The sequence below is a fragment of the Penaeus monodon genome, chromosome 19 (genome assembly GCF_015228065.2).
Source record: "Penaeus monodon isolate SGIC_2016 chromosome 19, NSTDA_Pmon_1, whole genome shotgun sequence".
Lineage (NCBI taxonomy): Eukaryota > Metazoa > Arthropoda > Malacostraca > Decapoda > Penaeidae > Penaeus > Penaeus monodon.
This window is the reverse complement of record NC_051404.1, coordinates 7,375,486-7,375,820: the sequence shown is the minus strand read 5'-3', so window position 1 is coordinate 7,375,820 and position 335 is coordinate 7,375,486. Positions and strand designations below refer to the sequence as shown.

Below are 335 nucleotides of genomic sequence, written 5' to 3'. Positions count from 1 at the left end.
ATGAGACAGAGGTGAGAATAAGCCAGCTCATCACATGCCAGACCAGCCACCCATCACACGGACATCACGCACCGAACGCAGACCCCCCTCGGCCTCACCTTGACCCCCTCCTCGACGGCGCGGCGGTCGGGGAGAAGAAGAACCTCGAAAAATCGCCGAATTGCCGTGGCTGCCTCGCGTGGGCCCCTGCGACGTCCTCCGCGCTGCCGTCCCTCTTCACACGCCGTTTCTCCACCTGCTGCTCCACCCAGTGCACCTGCGGGAGGAACGGCCGATTAGTTGCGAGGGAGACACGCGGTGGAGGCGACGGTGACGGTGTGTTGTAGCTTGGGGTT

General features: G+C 63.9%; 2 protein-coding genes across 2 annotated transcripts in view; both read right to left on the bottom strand.

The window, feature by feature from the left end:
- LOC119585326 (furin-like) overlaps positions 1-256 on the bottom strand; it is a gene marked incomplete at its 5' end in the record, with an annotated part of 2,614 nt that extends 2,358 nt beyond the window's left edge. Inside the window, 1 exon segment of the mRNA XM_037933999.1 lies at positions 99-256. Within this exon segment, the coding sequence (XP_037789927.1) occupies positions 99-256 (158 nt within the window).
- The window catches only part of LOC119585036 (furin-like protease 2), a gene marked incomplete in the record, with an annotated part of 48,730 nt that extends 48,460 nt beyond the window's left edge, over positions 1-270 (bottom strand). The window contains 1 exon segment of the mRNA XM_037933653.1: positions 99-270.
- Positions 271-335: the final 65 nt, after the last annotated feature.